We start from the raw sequence: 20,981 nt of genomic DNA, 5'->3' as shown, positions 1-20,981 counted from the left end.
ACTCGAAGAACAAGTACTGGTAGAAATGCAAGTTCATAATGCAAGCTCATTGTAAGTCAGAATGTTCTAGAGGATTACTGTCACTGCAGTCCTAAACGCATAGTTCTGAAGATTTAAAACATATTGGTAATGAACTGAATAGGTAGCACTCGGAAACTGTCCTGTTGCATTAATAGGCGAAGTGAATAGCCATTAAAGAAAATAATATTTGAAAGAAAAGGTCTGACTTCATAAATTATGGATCACTCAAAATACTGGAAAGTTCTATGCTTTCTGGTAACGCGATATGCGTATTCTGAATTGTCACAGTCTTTAAGAATCAAAACATAAGTCCCTGTGCAGCACTTGGAAAGTATTGCATATTTCACAATTAAACGTAATGTTGAATGTCCCCTAAGTTTCATAGTCTTTACAAGGCGTAAATTCAACGAGGCACTTGAGAAAGCAAGTCACATCGTTTACACGTAAGTTTATGTTGGTAGGGCACAAGTTCATCCTACACGCTCAGAAAGTTTCAATGTTCCAGAAATTGATTCAAAAATACAAGTTCGAATAAGTTCGAAACGTAAGTTCAATGCGGTACACAACACTCGTGAAAATTCAAAGTCCTTTCAATCATCGTCGAATAAGTAAGTCCCTATGTGGCACTTCAAAAAAAAAAAAAAAAAAACAAAGTTCCAATGTGCAGAAATAACAAAGTTCCAATGTGCCAAAATGTTGAAGTCCCAACACGACACTCGAAGAAAATAAAGTTCCAACGTGTCGAAATATTAAAGTCCCAACACGACACTTGAAGAAAATAAAGTTCCGATGACATTGTTCCAGTACGTCACCTTAAGAAAATAGTAAAGTCTTATCGCGACACTTGGCGAAAATAACTAAGTTCCAATGAGACGCTTCAGAAAAAAAACAAAGTTCTTATATGGCACTTTAAGAAAATATCAAAGTCCAATCACGACACACGAAAAAAAAACCAAAGTTCCAATGTGGCAATATGACAAAGTTCCAATACGATGCTCTCAAAAGTAAAGTCCCATTCAGGCACTTCAAGAATATGATAAAGTCCTGATACAACACTTAGAGAAAATACCGAACTTGGATTTCGCAGACTGTCGACTAGAAGTTCGACACGCACAACACTTCTCTTGTCACCCGTGTCACAGAGACGGCGGAGTGACAGACACTGAATTCGTAGGTCGGGTGGTCTTCCTTTTATACACGTTCGCATGGAAGTGTCTAGAACTCGGGTACTATCTACCCTTATAACTTCTATAATACTCGGCGGATTTTCTTGAAATCTTAAGATATGATGTCCATTGTAAAGGCTTTCAAGTTGGCAGTGTCAAAATAGCGATGAATTAGCTCAAAAATGTACTTTTGAGGACGAGCTGGATCATTACCATATATGGTAGCGGATGGCTGGCTTACGGCGGCCACGTCACTCGCTGGGTACGTCACTGCGTTCGGCGGGCTGCCTACCTTCCACCTCGCGCGAAGTTCAACAAACATACTTCGGACTTCTGTCGTAGCGGTGTTCCCGGTACAATATTAACAGCAACTCTGGCTCGGTGAGGAAAGCAACGGGAAACTACCTCACTGCTCATTTCCCTAGTACGCCTCTTCAGTGATGCCTAAGCCATCTATGACAGCTGATGGCAGAGCTGTTGAGGATCCCATCAGCGTTAGCGCTGACGGACTGAACATACATAATCAGCACATGAACTTTAAATATTTGTTCAGTATGTTTATTTAAAGCTACTGAAAACTTACCTCACTACAAAAGTGTCTGTATATGTTCTTTGAATGTTGTGTTTCACACTGCATAGAGCAAGTGGGAACAGATTATTGTATGGTTTTGGATCATGATATCGTACACTCTTCTTTTCTTTCACAGCCCTCTGGTGTACTTCTGCACATGGACTTGACACTAGTATGATCTTTCATTCATTCATTCATTCATTCATTCATTCATTCATTCATTTATTTCAATTAATTCCAACGAGCCTGCAGGCTCATACATAGGAATTGTACAGGACATTACATACTGGCGGGCACTTACACATCAAAATATAGTTTGTGTATATCAGATAATTAGTAAATGGTTGAACATATAAACACATACAACATATAAAATATGTACATCATCAATATGAGGATTACAGAGAATTATTTCTGACTGTATTTATATTTACGTAACATGAAAGTTGCAAAGGTACAAGAATGGATTATGGAGTATTTTCATTTACATAAGAGTTGCTGAAGTACAAGAATAGATTTCAGATTATTTACAATTACATAACACAAAAGTTGCAGACGTACAGGAATTGATTACAGAGTATTTACAGTATATATACATAACACAGAGTTGCAGAGGTACAAGAACAGATTACAGAGTATTTACATTTACATAACATAAAAGTTGTAGAGGTACAAGAATAGTTCCGGACAGTTTGCAAGATTGTTTGGGAGAATGCCTTAAATGACATCTGATATTTTGATTTAAACAGCACTGTACCTTTCCCAAAAATAATGCTTGACTCTTTGTTTGAATTTTGCCAAAGTTGGTGCTGTTTTTATCTCCACAGGGATGTTATTAAATACCTGGATCGCAGAGAACTTCAAGCTGTTTATACCATATTTATAAGAGCAAACATTGTATAAGGCAAAGTCATTTGCATGCCTAGTACTATATGGATGGTTGTCAGAATTCAGAGTATATGTAGTGTTGTGTTGTATAAATTTATGTTTTATTTTATACATGAGTACAGCTGTATTGAATTCTGCACTCATGCTTAGGGGTGGTATTTTAGCACTTAGGTATAGATATTTTATTGGTGTTAAGTAGGGAAGATTAAGTATATTTCTAACAGCTCTATTTTGTACTACCATTAGCTCATTCAAGTCGGACTTCTTACAGCGCATCCAGATTACATTCAAATATTGTAGGTGACTATGAATTAAAGAGTAGTAGATGTGTTTTAGAAGATGTTGTGGGATAAGATAACTAAGTTTCTTTAAAATTCCTGCAACAGGTGTGATCTTTTTAGTAATGTATTCAACATGGTCTGTCCAGTTCAAGTTCCTATCAATCACCAACCCAAGATATTTGACAGTTCTAACTAGTTTTATTTCAGTATTTTGCATATATATTTTACTGTGTGGGATTTCATTTTGACCTTGTTTTGTCATTATCATATAATTAGTCTTTTGCACATTAATAGTTAATTTATTTGCTTGAAACCAAAAGCACAGAGTATTGAGGTCTTCCTGCATATCCTTAACAATGGAGTCTATATTACTACCAGTATAGAACAAGTTTGTGTCGTCGGCATACAGTGTGATACGTCCTTTCAAGCGGCAAGTTGCAATATCATTGATGTAGACTAGGAAGAGAATCGGCCCTAATACTGACCCCTGTGGAACGCCATGGGTTACCCTAATTGCTGAGCTCCTACAGTTATTCAGCACTACATACTGTTTTCTATCGGACAGATAATTATCAAACCACTTCAATGCAACACCACGAACTCCTGCTCTCTCTAATTTAGCTAACAGTCTTTCATGGTCTACTGTATCAAAGGCCTTCTTTAGATCTATAAACAACCCACCAGCAAAACTATTAAAATCTATTGACTCTTGCAGCATATTTATGAGATCTACGGTTGCTATTTCAGTGTTAGAGTTCTCACAAAAGCCATATTGTGCATTGTAAAAGAAATTATTTTTGTTTAAAAAAGTGAGAAGTCTCTTTTTAACAATAGTTTCTAATATTTTGGAGATTATGGAAAGAATACAGATAGGCCTGTAGTTACTAGGATTCCTCCCGTCCCCACCCTTGAAGACAGGAACTACTTTAGCTACTTTTAGCTCACTAGGTAATGTACCAGATGCCAAGGATTCGTTAATGATATCTGTTAGCATCCCACTTAAAGAATCCTGGAATTCTTTTAGAAAGTTGGCAGTTATACCATCCTGCCCACAGCTACTCTTGTTTTTTAGATTTGATATTATAGATCTTACTTCTGTTTCATCAGTTGGATATAGGTAAAATGAGTTCAAGTAACTAGGAACTGCAAGTGTTTCAGTGCTCTGGGGAGGGATTGCTGAAGCCAGGGTTTTAGCAATATTTGTAAAATATAAATTTAATGATTCACATATTTCCTGACTGTCTGTAATTATCTTGTTATCTATTTCTAGAGATGTACAATTATCGCCTTTTGTTGTTTTTCTGTTATGTATGATTTCATTGATTATTTTCCACGTTTCCTTTGGGTTCTTGTTATTAATTCTAAATTTTTCAGAGTAATATTTGTTTTTTAAGCTCCTTTTTAGATTTGTCACATTATTTCTACACCTGCGATATTCCTGATTGAGATTGATGTTATTCTTTAGGGTGGGATTTTTAAGTTTTGCATGTAAAATGTCACGTCGCTTAATAAGGCTGAGAAGTTCAGGAGATATCCATGGCAAGCTACCAGTTCTTTGTGTTCGATGACTTTGTGCTTTCTGTTTTTGTGTACCAAGCGGTAGCTGGTCAATAAAGGAATTATACATTATGTCAATTCTACTAGTAGTGTTGTTTATGACTTTTGTGTTATGTTCAGTGATATTAATACTTTCAGGTCTATCATTATTTTGGTCTACATTAGTTGCTTTCAGCCTTTTCAGTTCAAGCGATTGTGATGGAGATTTAGAATTTGGCAAAAGAATATCAAATATTAATACATTATGGTCACTTATATAGCTACCAACATTTGATAAATAATAATATATTCCAGAATTATTTATAGACACATGATCTATTAAAGTGCTTGTGGTATCACATATTCGTGTTGGATATACATTATTGCATTGCTTGAAATCATAGCAAGAAAGCAGGTTCATGTATTTTCTTTTTAGTTGGTCACTAGTTAAGATATCAATATTCGTGTCACCCAAAAATAGGCATAAATTGTTAGTTGTTTTACTTATAAAATTTTCGAGTGATGCTAGAAATGGTATGGCATTATTCCTATTTGGGTTATATCCTGCAATTAAATCAATACTTTTATATTTACTACTACTAAATTTATCCCTATAAATTTCAACCCATATCAAGCTATGATCAAGTTCACAATTCATTTTCACATTTGCTTTCCAACAGTGCGAAATGTAAATACCTAAGCCACCTCCAGCTTTGCCGTCTCTGTGTGAAAAGATGCTTCTATAATTTGGTATATTATAATATTTCGCCTCCTCACTTTTTACCCAAGTTTCTGTCACAACCAATATATCTACCTGGCCTATAATGTGCAACAGAATTTCTATTTCCTCAAGTTTGTTTCGGATACTCCTGCTGTTTAGGTACAAGCACCTAACCGCACTGTAAGATTTTGACGGGCCAGTAGAGCTGTTTCCGTCCAGGTGAGAAGCAACTGTATATGAACTGATGTTCTGTAAAACAAAATTATTTATGGAATCGTATTGTATTTCATAACAGCCTAATGGAAAAATGGAATATTTGTTGTAACACTTAGGTACTGCCATTAACGAGTGTTGGTATGATATCCTGGCTGTGCCGTTACACTTGTGTCTTCGCTCTGCAACTTTCTAATATCATCAATGCTCCTAATTCGCACTGATCGATGGTTTTCAGTCCTTCTTACGTAGATTTTGCAGTCCCTTGTCCAAATATATTTATATCCATGTTGCCGTAGATCCCTGGCCATCTTGTGGAGATATTTATTCCCCGATGTCAGATGTTCGTTGATATATACAGCTCGGTTAGCTGCTTGGATACCTAAATCTTTTGAGCTTAGAGTTGATTTATTCTTCCTTGCTGCGAGCAGCTGATCCTTTTTTAACCGGCTGCAAAATTTTACAAGGAGAGGAGGAGGGAGTTCCTGTTTCTTTTGGGGTAGACGATGACACGCATCAATATCACTGTCGGTCACTTCGACACCGAGCGCATTGCCAAGTGCTTTCACAACTGCGACTGGATTCTCGTCACCAAGCTGAGGCAGTCCATGAATTTCTACGTTGTTCCTCCGAACGTACTGTTGGAGGTCTTGATTTTCCTCTCTAAGCTTAGAGACTTCTTCGTCTGCTATTGTCTTTTCCCTTTCGAGGACAGCAACCTTAGACTTCAATGCCGCTACTTCTGCCATAGCGTTTTTAAAGTCATCAGTTATTTTGTGCAGCTGACGCTTAATATCGTCAAAACTCTCAGCACAGAAGGTCACCGACTTTCTAATTTCTGCTTGTTCAGCTTCGATTCCTTCTAGTTTACACAACCTTTTGTGGATGTCCCTAACTACAGATTCCATATCCCCAAACTTATGGTCACTCGGCCCTACAGCCAGATCACCATTCACACTATCACACTTGCCGCAATACCACTTCTTTGATTTGTCCTCAATTAGTGTCTTGAATTCCCGTTTATTTAATTTAACACACGCTCTGTGATGTTTTCTATGACACTTACCGTCACAGATGATGTAGTCGTCCTCGGCAGTAATTGATTTTATGCACGAACCACACACAGCTAGTTGCTTATTGCCCGCCATCTTAAGTTGGCAAGTTGTTAGCTGCTGAATCCATTCAGCAGGATTTAATGCCATGCTATCACAAGTGTAATCAAAGCAGTCCAGTACCTGTGAATATCACAAATTAATAAATCGAAGAAGGGTTAAAGAACAGTAAGTATTTAGCTGTTACATCACATTTGCTTAAATCTTATGGTAGTTAGTGGCTTGCAGCAAATAAAGTCAAAGCAGAAATAACACTATATCCATTTTCAGTGATAAATGAGTTGATGTTGTTGTCTAATAGCTTAACATGAACATTATCATATGTTGAGAGCATGTGATGAAAACGCAATCCAAGACGTATGAAAATTCATCTTGAAAATTGGCTACCAGGGGGAAGAATGCTTCATGTCTACACATAGCTGGCACACTGGAGAACAGAGAACAGAAGAACATTGTTTGCAGTGTGTAACAGTGTTCCTTTCCAGTATGTGGCCACTCATACTTAGAGTGTACAGGAACATGCAAATGCTGAGGTTCAAGATGATTGGTGCAAAATCACCAAAAGGAGGCCATCAGAGCCAATGCCACTTCATATCATGGAATGCACTACAAACTTTTTTAAAAATGGAGTGGATACTTGCAGACACTAAACAAAGTCAATGCCCCTTTTCCACTCGATCTAAAATCAATGGCAGTACTCCAAATCTAATGTATTTTTATGAACATTATTTTGTGGTATTTATTAACAGCAACATCATGTGACGACCCCCAAAAATAGAAAAAACAATAATTTTTAATGACTAATTAAAAATGATTTACATGATTTATGCAGTGGACTACTCTCTATTTTGAAAGCTAAATATAATGATCTACAGCTCTTATGAAATATCTCTTGCACTCCAAATCACAGGCCTTTTGCAGTAACCTCACAACTGTTGGAGGAATTCAGGAGTTGTATGAAGACAAACTTTTGGATTATAGTTCAGATTAAGTGGATTGAAATGATGAAAATTAGTGCTGGCATCATTTATTTAATTTTTAGCACAGTATTGCATTCAAATACTGTAATTACATTTCATTTTCAAGTCATTACAGTTACATTTTTACATCTAATTCTGTTATATGAGTCAGAGGTGTAATAAAACATGTGTACATTTGAATTGGTGCATTACTGTCCAAATATTTAAAAAACATACACATCATTTATCCTGCTTTGTCTTCAAATTATCCCTACCGATGAACACTGGATTAAGAATGGGAATCAAAGCAGACAACCTAAGAATCCCATGCTTGGCCTTTGCTGAAGTCCTGACCTTACACCCAAATGATATACAAGAAGTTACAGCGCATCTCCAAACATTACACTCAATAGCAGCTAAAACAGGTCTCCTGATCAACATTGGAAAGACTAAGTTTATTACCTATATCAAAGATGCCCCTTATGTGTAAGTGTTTTCAACTAACAGGTATTTAAAACATAGGGCATTTTATATTTTGAACAAACTAGTGATTCTTAAACAAAAGAAAATGTGACTGCGTCCTTTGGGATTCAAACTTTCTCTCCGAATGGATGCAGTGTTTCTCACCATGCTGTAGCATTGGAATTAATCTTATAAAGGCTTGCAGAGGTTTTGCAGTGAACTTCAAATTAAAACAAAATTTAGCTAGAAGGACTAATACCGAACCATATTAGAAATGAAAAGGAGCCTCTGTAGCTCAGGCAGCCTCTCACCACTGGATTCCATGGTTCAAATCCTGGTCACTCCATGCAAGATTTGTGCTGGACAAAGCAGAGGGGAGACAGGTTTTCTGTGGGTATTCTGGTTTTCCCTGTCATTTCTCACTCCAGCAACACTGTCCAATGTAATTTCATCTGTCAGTCATTAATCATTGCCCCAGAAGTATGTGACAAGCTTTGGCAACCGGCACAATTCCTATCCTCGTTGCTAGATAGGGGCTTCATTTATTTCATTCCTAACCTGGTCAAATGACTGGAAACAGGCTGAGGATTTTCATTCAATAGAAATGACACAATGAAAATCATATAAGTAAGATACTTACCTTGCACTGGCCTATAGAAGACAGCACTTCTCTAAATACTGTCATTAATTCCATGAATATCTCACAGTCTTGTGCATAAAGCAGTAAAACTTTAGGTTTTGAATGTAAAATCTTGACCTGATGAGGTTCAAGTGCTGTAAATGATGGAAAACAATTTCAATTTCTTATACTGTATGATCTTCAGGAAATATAGTCAGTAAAGAACTTCAAATACTAAAATTAAAAACTAAAATACAGGAAATTGATATAAGACAGGGTGATAGTCTCTAACAACTACCTTTGGAAAGAAAACAAAAAATCAGATAATGGAGAGCAAAATGCCAGAAAGAAGGTGTGACAGGCTTAAGGCTGCATTACAAGAAGGATAACCAGAACAGAGACTGCTTAGCTTTCACCGATGTTATAGCGATACTAAGTGAAACAACAGACTTAGGATAGATGATGCTGCACAAAGCTACAGGAGATAGTCCAGGACTGAAAATATCATTTGAAAAGATGCAAGTAATGAACACAATGACATTTCGGAATAACCTACTCAAGAAGGTAGACAAATTCAAATACCTGGGTGAATGGGTACAGTCAAACAGACGGAACAAAGAAGTGAATAAAAATAGGATTAGGAGATGTAATTTGCCTACAAACTCACAAAAAACATATAAACTATAACAAATCTGTGATTCTGGCAGAGGAGTGGTTTTGAGCTTAGCTAACAGTTCCTCGGGGGGGGGGGGGGGGGGGGGGGGGGGGGGGCAGAGGTAGGGGAGGGGCACGTGTAATGATGTGGATCTTTCTTATTGGTTGGAAGAGAGCATATTGATACCTTCATCCTAAAGCTAGCAACTGTAACATGGGGAGAGAGAGAGATAGAGAGGGGGAGGGTGGGGGTTAGGGGCAGAGCATTGGGAAACTTTCTTCAACTATCTTCTTCTACTAATAATGTGTTATGAATAAATGCAAGTTTATGATATGGGTTTAATAAATTAAGTATTGAAATAGAGTGTACCTATTAGTTAGACGTTATTTTTAATGTTAACTCAAGTTCTGACTATATGAAACATTTATTGTATTATTTTTTTAATTTACTATTAATATTATTATTACAAAATTTTAGGAGTGTTCCTGTGAGTTTATTTATTGATATTTGATAATCTTTAAGAGATAAAGTCAGGTGCACTTACTACAGATAAGAATATCCTAACTCACATTCCAGACCTTTAAGTCAGAGGTTACCTCCTATGGGATTCATTAAGCACTAATGTATAAGTGTAAATGTTGTCCAGATGTTAAGTAAGGTGAATAGTGGGGGGGGTGAATTTTTTTTAAAAGTATGCTCGTTCAGGTTGTTTTTGTTATCTTTTTTCGCGATGTAAATTTTGATGGCACATTCTATTTCAGTACCTAATTTATTAAACTTCATAAACTTGCATTTATTCATAATACATTCTTAGTAGAAGAAGATAGTCGAAGAAAAGTTTCACAACGCTCTGCTCCTAACCCCCTCCCCCATCCTCTCTCTCTCTCTCTCTCTCTCTCTCTCTCTCTCTCTCTCTCTCTCGCTCTCCAGGTTACAGTTGCTAGCTTTAGGATGAAGGTATCAACATGCTCTCCTCCAACCAATAAGAAAAATCCACATCATTACACGCGCCCCTCCCCTACCTCTGCTCCTCCCCAAGGAACTGTTAGCTAAGCTCAAAACCACTCCTCTCCCAGGATCACAGATTTGTTATAGTGAGAGGTGACAACAGATGTTTCTTTGGCAGTGTAGCTAAGTACAAAATATCTCATTATACGGTGTTGGTCGTTTCCCATACAATCATTTTTTTGCTCACATATGGTCCATATTATCACCTAACTCCATATCATTGACAAGTTTACTGTATGTAAACTATACTGTACATATATGCACATAATTTAAGTTGTGGCAGTATTAAGACAGCAGTGGGAATCTATGAAAATTTCTTTGGACTTGGAAGAATTCTGTTTTAGAAACTCCTTTCTATATGTTGTATCAAAATTATAATTTATCTGTGAATTTTAATATTTTAATTTTTTTATCAAAAATTGTGAAGCTGCATGTACCTACACGTGCAGTTTAGAAGTGCATTTCCTGTTGCATAAACAAAAACTTCCTGGAACATTTACTGTCAGCAAGAAGGAAGAGACCTTTGATTGGAGAAAATAAGAGTTAATGTAATTCGTGAATGTGAAAGTTGAGGGTGAAGCCTGTTTTCTTATTGGTTCTCCTTGGTGGTTGCACCATTTCCTGTTTCTCAGTGGGAGCAAGCTATGACCTCTGTCTTTGATCATTTGACAATCCTAGAGAGCAGATGCGCTCCTTCCATCGGTCCCGTCATGGGATACCTGGTCTCAGGATAAGCACTGTTTCTTCTTTTATTTTGGTTATTAACTTCATCAAAATGTAATAATTTCTTTCCTTGCACAGGAGTTTATCCTCAAGATTCACATACACTGCTAAATTTGTCGAAACGACTTAGCTTTTCAGTTAAGATCTTGTATCTTTTGCTTTGGAGGCAATTTTTTTAAACCTTATAACTAATTATATACTGGCATCGCATACATGAGCAGCATCTGTGGATGGATAGGCTCGTACAAAACCGCACCCAGCTTGCTGGAGCGAAGAAATGATGATGATGATAACTAATTATGTAATTAACTTATCCATCAGGTTTGCTTCCGGTATTTCTGTGTCACCTAACACATGCGCTCAAAATCTATGCTCATTACTTGAAGAGTTTTAGGTAGTGATGCAAGTTTTCTGTGCCACTATGTTAGGACTTGTTTTTCCTACCTTGTGTAGATTGAGATTAGCCCTCATTTTTATCGTTATTTAACATTGGATACTTCCTTTTAAGGTTGTGATTAAATTTCTTTTGTGCTCTGTGCATGTCTGCAGGTGTGGTTAACACTTAAATTTACTTTGTAAATATCTTTGAGTTTTGTTTTGTTCTTTGTATTATAGGTTTTGCTTTTTAAAATAAATGTGTGTTACCCAAGGGCAATTACCTTCTACATATTCTTTCTTCGCAAAAGGCTACGTTCCATTACCTTGCAAGGTTCCATGCCACTTTCCACATCCATTCTGTAGTTGTCATGTTTCCTAACCTGTTGTTTACATTTTGCAGTGCATCACCTCTGTTGAACCTTAAGTTTTGTTTACTGTGTTTTCTGTGTTCATAAATTTATCATTATTGTTATTATTATTATTGTTATTATTATTATTATTATTATTATTATTATTATTATTATTATTATTATTATTATTATTATTATTATTATTATTATTATTATTATTATTATTATTATTATTATTATTATTATTATGTTATTTGTGTAACCAAGCCAGTTAAATGGTTACAAAAGTAATTTGATAGAATCTGAGGATGTTCTTGTAGAACGAAACCTGTTATTCTTTGTATATAATATGTGATTTTTACGGGTATGCTTGTAGTGTTTTAATTTGCATTTGAAATTAATGTGTGTCTGACAGGCTGGAAAGTTTTTATTACATTTAATAAGTCATCACTGGAAAATAATGGTTTCTTTCTTAACAAATTATTCTGCCAGTCAGGCAAATTACGAAGCCAAAAAAACCCAATTCACTTAAAATGAAATCATGAACATTGACAAATCAAACATATTCAATAGGAAATGTTTAGAATTGAATCTGGTTCCTAAGTACATACCCATAAAAGCTAAACCCACAACAACTTCAGCTAAAATATCAACATCCTAGTCACAGCTGTTATGGATCAGAAACAAAATTAAATTTGCGTACCTAAAGAAACAAGCAATCAACAAATTCTAGACATCCATCTGAACCTTAGCAAATTCTGGCACCACACTCAATGGACATCATACTCGACTTTTTTACACGACTACATTAAAAAAGAAGCAATCAGGAAACAGAAAGCCATGGAAAATAAATTACGTAACCTAATCAATAAACAGAAAAATCCTAAAAACTCCAACCACGACATACTCACTAATTTTCACCTTTGATTAGTTAACAGATCTGACACTACATTTACAAAGAATGAAATAAACCTGCTAGAGAAGGGACTCAAATTCAGTCGCCAGGAATGCCGTAACAAAGACAACAAAAAAACAACGAATCACTGATGTTGAAATTGCTTGCGAAAAATCCCCACTCCACAAAGAGAAATAATAAGAACGTAGCCACCAACAAAGCCCTAAAGATAATCAAACTAGAAAATTCCACCAAACAAACCAAATTCTACTACTCAATACTTGGCATTAAAAGCAATAAAGAACAAAATGAAGGATGACAACCTAATCGCCACAAAAGCGGATGAAGGGAACATGACATTTGTAATGAGAAGAAAGACGAGTACACAGAAAACACCATAGAATTCATCAACAACAATAGGATTCAGGAACTACAATGCGACCCTACAAATAATTTTCAAAACACAATTAAACAAGCTATCAAGAAAACAGATTTTATTTTCACAAAACGAAAATAAGAAAACATTACCATCAAGAACCCCAATCTTCCCACACTTAGAGCCCTCCACAAAATAGACAAAAGCATGTGTCCCATTAGACCTATAGTCAATTTTAAAGATGCACCAAGTTACAAATTAAGCAAACATCTCAGCCAGATTCTAAAAGAGAAAATCACACTTTGATGTATCCACAATGACACACACAAAATGCTGTCAACTTGTGTACATGGATTTATTTACAATTATTTACAAATTGAATGCTCATAACCTTAATCAATGTATCACAAACAAAACACTTCACTCCGAGAACATCAACAAAACCACCATTTTAACAACTGCCTTATCACTTCAACATGGAGATTGCAACCTTAAAACAAACTTGAAAAAGTTGACTGCTTACAAGCATGTCACAACACATGGTCACAAGTATAACCTGTTAACCCATAATTCCAACTAAGTAATAACTCGTCGTTACCATCAAGACCACCTCTTTATACATGTGCTTGGCCAGGCTTCTAGAAAGATATATTTCTCATCAATTCTAGAGTGCCTAACAACATGATTATAATGTACAGAATATTCTACCATGATCTAGTGCATTCTGGAAGTTTCAGTGTGTTTCACAATTCTGTAGTGGATTACACATCATATACAGGTAATAATAAATTATATAATATTAATCTACAGGTATTTACATTAACTGAACTCATAAATATTTATGTACAGCACATGTTTCATGACATAACCTCACAAACAACGTGATCTATCATATGTACATATGATGTAATAATAATACAAATACTAACTGGATGTAACACTTCATAGCCATACATTACAAGTAGTAGTAGTAATAATAATAATAATAATAATAATAATAATAATAATAATAATAATAATAATAATAATAATAATAATAATAATAATAATAATAATAATAATTTGAGCTCGACACTTGCATTGTTTACCCATGGGTGAGAGAATATTGTTTTCAAGTTTCATCTGTTTATCACACTTGCGTCAACTTAAAGAAGATAGATCAATCAAAAACAGCCTAGAACTAAGTAAAGAACTAAATAAACTGAAAATAACAGAGAGCACACAAATGATATCCTTTGACATCACCAACATGTACACCAATATACCAATGGAAGAATCCATTAGAATTATAGGAAACCTACTCAAAGGAAACACATCTCTACAAGAAACCAAGGACCGAGCTCGATAGCTGCAGTCGCTTAAGTGCGGCCAGTATCCAGTATTCGGGAGATAGTAGGTTCGAACCCCACTGTCAGCAGCCCTGAAAATGGTTTTCCGTGGTTTCCCATTTTCACACCAGGCAAATGCTGGGGCTGTACCTTACTTAAGGCCACGGCCGCTTCCTTCCCACTCCTAGCCCTTTCCTGTCCCATCATCACCGTAAGACCTATCTGTTACATAAAATCAGCTTCATGGTCCGTATCGCACTTCAATAGATTCACAATTAAGTATTTATTTTCCACCTAGTCGATACAATGATTGCTTAAGGCAATTTTTAATGGTCAAAAGTGGTACATGTTAATTTTAAGGACACTTCCTCTAAAGCATTACTTTGTCAATTTTATACATTTTTCATCTAAACAGTGTTATGTGGCTGAAGATGTTGATAATATACGAAACATGTACCACTTTTGACCATTAAAAATTGCCTTAAGCAATCATTGTATCGACTAGGTGGAAAATAAATACTTAATTGTGAAGACCTATCTGTGTCGGTGCGACGTAAAACAACTAGCAAAAAAAAAAAAGAAACCAAGGAAATTATTAGCCTTCTTCGAACAACGTTAAACCAAAATTGCTTTGCATTCAATGACAAAATCTATTGTCAAAATGAAGGGTTAGCTATCGCCTCACCATTGTCAGGTATAATAGCAAACTTCTTAAACAACTTTGAAAACACCGTCTTAAACGGCAAGAATTCCAATAGAATCTTAAACTGGAGCAGATTTATAGATGATGTAATTTGCATATATTATGAGAATGATATCACTAATGCACACCAGGTATTAAACACACAAAATTCTTTGCATAAGTCCATCAGTTTCATGATGGAACCAGAAACTGACAAGAAAATAAACTATTTAGACATGGCATGGCTGCAACGTCAAGATCATAGCTGGCCGTGTGGATCATCTACCTCAGTTTGGAGATGACGTCTTAAGAAGAAGAAGACATCACAATCGATAGGAATAGTGACAACTTGTCGTACAAAGTATACAGGAAGCCCACTCAGACGTCACACATTATTGACAATGAGTCAAACCACCCACACACACACAAAATAGCAGGTCTGAATACAATGGAACACAGTACTATTTCCTTACCTATGAGTGCAACAGATTTCAATGATGAGATAAAAATAATTAAATTAATAGCGAAAGAAAATAACCACCCTCTGAGCACAATAGAAAAACTATTAAATAAACATAAGAAAAATGCCCAGAAACCACCATGCATGAAAGTACGTAGTTATCAACAACGTTAACAAGAACACATACAAAATAGCCAATATATTCTAAAAGCAAGGTCTAAAAGTTGCTTTTAAAATGAACAGCACACTAGAGAGACACATCACCATGTGCAACCTAAACAAAAAAATAACCCTCTCACCAAGCCAGGAGTATATGAACTCAAATGCCAAGAACCTAACTGTAAAGCCACATACATAGGCCAAACATAATGTAATTTCCAAACAAGATACAAAGAACACAAAAATGCAATCAGATATAATCAGAATTCAGCCTTCGGAGAGCACATATATGATAGTTCACAGCATTTCACAGACATCAACACAGATCTAAAAATCTTACACTTTGAAAATAACAGTAAATCTTTGAATATTAAGAAGATTTGGTGCAGACTTCAGGATGCCAGAATTACCAGGAAATGAAAAGGAGAGCACAAGATAGTGCCTTTAGGGGATAATGATAAGGTTATTGTAGCCACAGTTCAAGAGAAACCACAAATTAAAATAATAATAATAATAATAATAATAATAATAATAATAATAATAATAATAACAACAACAACAACAACAACAACAACAACAACAACAACAACAACAACAACAACAACAACAACAACAATAATAATAATAATAATAATAATAATAATAATAATAAACCCGTGTGGGGATTTACCGGTTACCTCCATCGGGCGCGTCCCATTGGAATTGGGAAAGCTTGCTGGCTCTGCCGCCAGCAGAGTCAGAGGGTAGTAAAAAAATAAAATACCAGCGTGAAAAAAAAAACTGGTCCCTTGTCAGGGTTACGGTGAAGACTGGTAAATGACCAGAAGCCAGAAAACATCTTGAGGCCACCTCTAGGGCTAACAACCCTAGTTGTAAAAGGATGGGTACCCGTCCAAAGCAAAGTCAAGTCAAAAAGCATGATGGCACAACATTTCAAGAAACATACCCCAGGGGGTAAATCTTCGGATAAATTCCTCGTCGTGAACGCCACGGCGCACATGTCTCGTTCGGATTCTGGGGGAGACTCGACATCATGCAAGAGACGAGTCGGAGCATCTCAGTGTACCCCGAAGAGTTAAAATCTCAGGCCAAAATCTAAAACCTTTCTAGCAACTTTCAACATAAATTCACTTACACAAACTGGCAAGCTGAAAACCCTCACCAAAGCTCTTCACGAAAATCAGATATCCATAATGGCCCTACAGGAAACAAGGTACCCAGATGAAGAGATTTTTGAATCCGAAGGCTACCGATTTTTCAAGAGCAAAGCGCAACGAGGAATCCTCAATGGAGCTGTGGTGCTTGGAACCGCATTTGCTGTTAGAACCAAGATCCTTAAATCGGTTGCAAATTTCGAACCTGTGAATGACAGATTGTCTATACTCACAATTAAATGCGTGAACAAAACCTACATCCTAGTCAATGCACATGCTCCTACAAACGATAAGAACAAGTCTGATCCAGACGAAGTTGATAATTTCTGGGACCTACTGGATGAAAAATTAAACAAAATCCCCAAACACCATGTCAAGCTTCTTTTGGGTGACTTCAATGCCCAACTAGGTCGTAAACAGAAGTACAAGAAAGTTATAGGAAATTACCCTGCTCACAAAAGAACCAGTCCCAACGGTAAAAGACTGGTATCCATTTGCGAAAATCACAACCTGCAGGTCATGTCGACCCACTTTCGCCATCTACCCAGAAAGCAAATGACTTGGCGTTCTCCCGTCCAAGCTCTCGGAGAGTTCCAAATTGATCATGTTGCAATCTCCAGGAGAAACAGCCCTGAGATTATGAATGTCAAAGTAAAGAAAGGCATCAATGTGGCCTCAGATCATTATATGTCTCTTATCAAATTCAAACCAATTCCCGCAAACACAAGGAAGACAACCAAACAGATCACATGCTTCGACAATGATAAACTTCGGCAAAGGGTCGTGTTCCAGGAGAAGGCTAGACCAAATGACTGTGACTTTAACAACGCCAAAAGTCTCCTTGTTGAGGCCGCCAAAGACGTTGCAGAAATCAAGAGAAGCAAAAAGCATGCCTGGTGGAATGGTACCTGCGAATCAGTCCTCCAAAAAAGACTCAATGCGTGGAAACAGTACTACTCTACGAAATCAAAAAATGATTGGGAAACCTACAAAACCCAACGTGCCCAAGCAGCTAGGGTGTTCAGAACTGAGAAACGTAAATACGAAAAATCTCTCATTGAAAAGATAGAACGAAACTTTAGGAAGAATGAAAGCAGAGAGTACTACTGAGCCTTCAGACGCAAACTTACTGGCTATGAACCACCATCTCTATGCTTTGAGTGAAAGGACGGCACACTGGCGACGTCAAATGAAGAAAATTGCAGCATTCTGGCAGATTACTTCAAGAATGTACTTAATTGCTCTAAACCGCAAAGCGCCATTGAGACCAAGGAACCCTTACTCAGGTACCCAGATTACAGACCACCCAACAGAGATAAAATCAAGCGCCACATTTACCGTCTCAAAAACAACAAAGTGCCGGGGGAAGACTCAGTAGTAGCAGAACTATGGAAATATGCCCCAGAGGAATCACTTAATATCTTGCAAAAGCAAATAGAAGAAATTTGGAACAAGGAGACCCTACCCGAAGATTGGAAAATAGCTTTGATCCATCCATTACACAAAAAAGGCAGCATGAAGAACATTAACAACTACAGAGGAATATCTTTGCTACCTGTGACTTACAAAATTCTATCACTTGCCATCCTGGAGCATTTGGAAGCACAAGTCGAACATCAAATAGGTGAATACCAAGGAGGGTTCAGAAAAGGTCGCTCAACAGCCGAGCAGATCCAAAATCTCAAAACGATCGTCAGATATTGTTCACTAAGGTCCAAGCAGTATGTGTCTGTCTTTGTGGACTTTAAGAAAGCGTACGACTCCATTGACCGGGAAGTCCTGCTAAACATCTTAAATGAATTCGGAGTTGATTTGAAACTGCTGGCATTAATTAGAGCCACCCTGACCGATAAAAAATCCAAGGTGAAGTTCCACGGATGTCTCTCGCATTCCTTTGACATCAAAACAGGAGTCCGACAAGGTGATGGGCTATCCCCGATACTCTTCAACTGTGTTCTTGAAAAGATCATCAGAACCTGGCGGCTGAGATTACAGGAAACCAACTACAGTCCATTGAGAATAGGAACCAAATCCAAGGGGATCGCAACAGACTGCTTAGCATTTGCCGATGATATTGCTGTTCTCTCAAACGACATAGAAACCGCTAGAGCTCAAGTTGAAATTTTAAAGGAAATTGCTGAACAAAACTGGTTTGCAGATATCGTTTGAGAAAACAGAAGTAATGACTAACATCAAAGAGGCTCCACCAAAACTCCATACAAAATATGGGGACATCACCCGAGTAGACAAATTCAAATACCTGGGTGAGATCATCATGAAAAATGGACTGGACAAAGAAGCACTTCAGGAGCAAGTACGCAAACTGGAAATAGCCTACCAAACATCCCGCACAATCTACAACAAAAAATCTCTTTCCCAAAACACCAAGATACGTCACTGTGAAACAGTTCTGAAGCCAGTAGTTCTATATGCAGCCGAAACCCTGTCTCTAAATGCCAACAAAGGTCTCCTTGAAGAACTGGAGAAAAGAGAACGCAAAATTGTGAGAGGAATCTTGGGATCAAAGTACAGAAATGGAATCCATCAAAAGAGATCCAACAAGGAAGTCTACAGAAAAATAGAGAAAATTACCGACACAATCAGAAAAAGATGGGCACGATTTTATGGTCATCTGAAAAGAATGGACGGAAGAAAGTTAACTAAAGAAATCTTTCATTTTTTTTATTCAAACCCCAAAACCACAATTCCCTGGTTTAGAAATACCAAAGAAGACCTGCAAATGCTACATATCTCAGCTGAAGACGCCCTTAACAGAGATCTCTTCCGCAAGAAAATATTGACGAACGGGCTAAACCGAGACGAGCAACCGAAGAGAAGACACGGTGCCCCTTGGACAGAGGAGCGTAAGCAGGCCCACTCACAAAGAATGAGGGAAATTTGGGCTCTAAAGAAGGCCAAGTTCAGTGTCAAATGCAACAAGACTTAATGTGGTCCTTGATGGCCCCAGCGAATTATATATAATAATAAAACTGAACCTGAAAAATAATATTGATAAAAATGAATACAGAAATAATAATACTGACACTTAATAATATGAATAGGGAAATAGTAAAATAACACAGTGGCAGAGGTTACACATCAAAACTTGGAAATACGACGGTAGATAAATTGGCAAAATCATACCATATGCAAGGGAACACGTACAGGCCTAATAAAAAATTACAAATAAGGACAGGAATGTGAAATGTGCAGGAGCCCTATTGAGGTCCGCTGGAAGGTATGACGTTATGGGGAAGAAAAGATTCACAAGAATCACCCTCAAGCTCAACTATATTAAAATTAACAAAATACAACTTCAAAGAAACAAAGAAGAGAATTGCAGATTAACAGATACTTAATGTATTAAAACCCAGAATGTTTAAATAGATTTTAACAAAGATACAGATCCACAAAACCGAAATCAAGACATAATCAGGATACTTAAGTAACTTAGTAAAACCACAAGGTTTAACATCATAGGATAATGCAGACTTACAATGTGTTGTCTATCAAAAATGCAGGTGAAAGAATTGAAATTACAAACAATGGGAATCTAGGGAAAACTCAGACACATTGAAATTAAAAATTTGAAACTTACATTAAACGAGAAAATACCAAAAACAGAAAGAAGTAAATGAAATCAAACGTAATCAGGAAACATGGAAATAGCACTTACCAAGAAGGGTAGGAGTTCCCCAAGGGAAACTAGGCCCCGAGCGCAAACGCTCGCTAGGACAATCAGATGGAATATGACGCTAAGAACTCGCATCATACTCACAAAGTCGGCAGAAGACCGGAAATGGCCAGATCACAAACAACCAATAGCATACAAATTCCACTAGATTCCTGTTCTTTTCGCCAATTGGAAAGCCTGTTATTTTGTGCAATCCAATTGCATGACCATATATGGTCATTTCCTAACTTGCTGAAGCAAGAGGAGTTGCATCACCTAAACTCTCCATGTGCTGTACCTACTGATCCAAAAGTTATGTACGGCACGTGTTTAAAGCACAATGTTACAATTTTTGACATACAAAATATACAATGTTAACACTTTCAGTTAATAAAAAAAATGTTTTCTATAAATTCTTCAAGTTAAAACGTCCCGAATGTCTTTTCTTCACGCTTGTTGAAATTAATTTAAATGATACACATAACTACATGAAATTCACATACAAAGGTCACTTAATCACTCTTGCCATGTTGAAAATATTCCAAAGTTCATAAGTCCAAAAGAAATATTACAAACATCGATTTAACATTT

General features: G+C 36.7%; 1 protein-coding gene across 2 annotated transcripts in view; it reads right to left on the bottom strand.

Moving 5' to 3' along the window:
• The window catches only part of LOC136881151 (uncharacterized), a 208,006-nt gene that overhangs the window by 25,597 nt on the left and 161,428 nt on the right, over nt 1–20,981 (bottom strand). For both annotated transcript variants that reach the window (XM_068229260.1, XM_068229259.1), the window contains exon 11: nt 8,571–8,704. In XM_068229260.1, the coding sequence (XP_068085361.1) occupies nt 8,571–8,704 (134 nt within the window). The remainder of the gene's footprint in view (nt 1–8,570; nt 8,705–20,981) is intronic.

The sequence above is a fragment of the Anabrus simplex genome, chromosome 9, assembly GCF_040414725.1.
Source record: "Anabrus simplex isolate iqAnaSimp1 chromosome 9, ASM4041472v1, whole genome shotgun sequence".
NCBI classification, from domain to species: Eukaryota; Metazoa; Arthropoda; class Insecta; order Orthoptera; family Tettigoniidae; genus Anabrus; species Anabrus simplex.
The sequence above is the reverse complement of the archived record's forward strand: the minus strand, read 5'-3'. Positions and strand labels throughout refer to the sequence as shown.